This window comes from Cibotium barometz, chromosome 35 (assembly GCF_041138505.1).
Source record: "Cibotium barometz isolate CiBa-2024 chromosome 35, ASM4113850v1, whole genome shotgun sequence".
Lineage (NCBI taxonomy): Eukaryota > Viridiplantae > Streptophyta > Polypodiopsida > Cyatheales > Cibotiaceae > Cibotium > Cibotium barometz.
In genome coordinates this window covers 47,372,471-47,374,174 of record NC_141080.1, presented here as the reverse complement: position 1 = coordinate 47,374,174, position 1,704 = coordinate 47,372,471, and the positions used below count along the sequence as shown (strand labels likewise).

The following is a 1,704-nucleotide window of genomic DNA, read 5'->3' as shown; positions in this document are numbered from 1 at the left end:
AGATGAATGCGATGAGTCACAGGTAGCAAGATGAAGCCAACTAGCCTAACCTTGACCATAACAGAAGCTATTACCCTATAAACAAGATGGTTCATCCCCGGCTTCCACCTTTAAGGGAAGAGCTTCTAGCCCCTGTTTCCTCCGCATGCCGAACCTTTCTTGCAAGAATCAAGAGGATTCTTCCGTGAAATCTATTGAAGTAGAGCGTATAATGTTCTCATGGCTTGAGGTTTCCCATTCTTAAGCATGGATTATTCTCTCTAAGCTAAAAGTAGGAGAATTGTGGCCATTGATGGTTGAGACGAACCGAGGGCTGGGACTGAAGACACGTCAGCAATCCGGGAGGGGGAGGAGAGAAAACGCGCGAAGTTCAAAAATTCAAAATCGTGCAAAAGCTTTTATAAGCGGAGCGCTGCAGGGGATCATCTGTCGTCTCGTCTTCTGGCATTTCCCCCTTTCTGGCACTCGCATCATACTGCTTCTCCGACCATGACGACTGCTGCTTCAGCAGGCTCCGGGCGGGGCAAGAAGAAGGGCAGCAAGGCGGTGTCGAAGTCGTTCAAGGCAGGGCTCCAGTTCCCGGTGGGTCGGATTGCGAGGTATCTGAAGAAGGGCAGGTATGCGCAGAGGATAGGCTCTGGCGCCCCTGTTTATCTCGCAGCAGTACTGGAGTATCTAGCAGCAGAGGTCTGTGTATACAAACACAAAGCTTTTCTCTGTTCTTTTGCTTGTTGGGGGCGTGTTGGGTCCGAGTTTGCTAGTTTGGTTGCTCTGTGTGCAGGTTCTGGAGCTTGCAGGGAACGCTGCCCGTGACAACAAGAAGAACCGCATCATCCCACGCCACATCCAGCTGGCTATACGGAATGATGAGGAGCTGGGCAAGCTTCTGGGTCATGTCACCATTGCCAGTGGTGGTGTGCTTCCCAATATCCATGCCGTGCTTCTGCCCAAGAGGCATGGCGAGAAGGCTGCTGCCAAGGTCGACCCTGTTAGCCAATCCCAAGAGTTTTGAGCGTGTCGTGCTATCTTTATAGATTACCCCCTTTTGTATACCCGTGATATGCCCAAGAGCAATTTTTTGCAGACTTCTGAATGTAAGCCCCGCCCCTCCCATAAAGTATCATATATTTTCTCAGTCGGCTAAATACTGGTATTGAAGCCAATACGAACTCCATTTGAATTAAATTTAACTTGGCTAGGTTACCATAACTTTATGAGACTCATCCTAGATCAAGTCTACAAGCTCGCTTAATGTACAATTAAAGCGGGCCCAAACCTTAAACCAAAAATCTCCAGGAAATACATGCTAAACCGAATGAAGATTTTAATTACGTGATCGCACCCGAGCTGTGGTGTACTGAAAAGTTTTGTAAAGAACGATCATCGTAGATGCATCATTTTAATCCGTTATTGTAAAATAATTAAATGGATGGTTGAGATAGTGGTAATATTGAATTAGGATGCTTGGTTCGTTTTATAAACTTCGGTGCTAGAGCCAGATTTAATATTAATAAATTACAATTCTGCTTGTGAATGATGAAGCTCTTAAAGTTGCTTTTAACTGAAAAATTGCACTTCATTTTGCAACTAAAGCTATGATTTTTTAAACATTTAAGATTTGAAATGTTTTTAATTGTAAAAAGGCTTTGGAGAGGAGGCATTGAAAACAACGAAAGCTATACTTTGTTAAAAAATCCATTTTGA

General features: G+C 44.6%; 1 protein-coding gene across 1 annotated transcript; it reads left to right on the top strand.

Annotated features, from left to right (window-relative positions):
* The first annotated feature begins 414 nt into the window (after window positions 1–414).
* LOC147618534 (histone H2A-III-like) lies at window positions 415–1,219 on the top strand. Its single transcript, XM_086774992.1, has 2 exons — window positions 415–687; window positions 782–1,219. The coding sequence occupies exons 1-2, from the start codon at window positions 490–492 to the stop codon at window positions 1,010–1,012; spliced, it is 429 nt and encodes a 142-aa protein (XP_086631118.1). The 5' UTR covers window positions 415–489; the 3' UTR covers window positions 1,013–1,219.
* The last annotated feature ends 485 nt before the right edge of the window (window positions 1,220–1,704 follow it).

Bases quoted from the DNA above. Each gene is read 5' to 3' on its own strand.
- LOC147618534 (XM_086774992.1), top strand. From the start codon at position 490: ATGACGACTGCTGCTTCAGCAGGCTCCGGGCGGGGCAAGAAGAAGGGC. The intron at 688-781 runs GTCTGTGTATAC...CTCTGTGTGCAG, and splicing joins TGGAGTATCTAGCAGCAGAG to GTTCTGGAGCTTGCAGGGAA.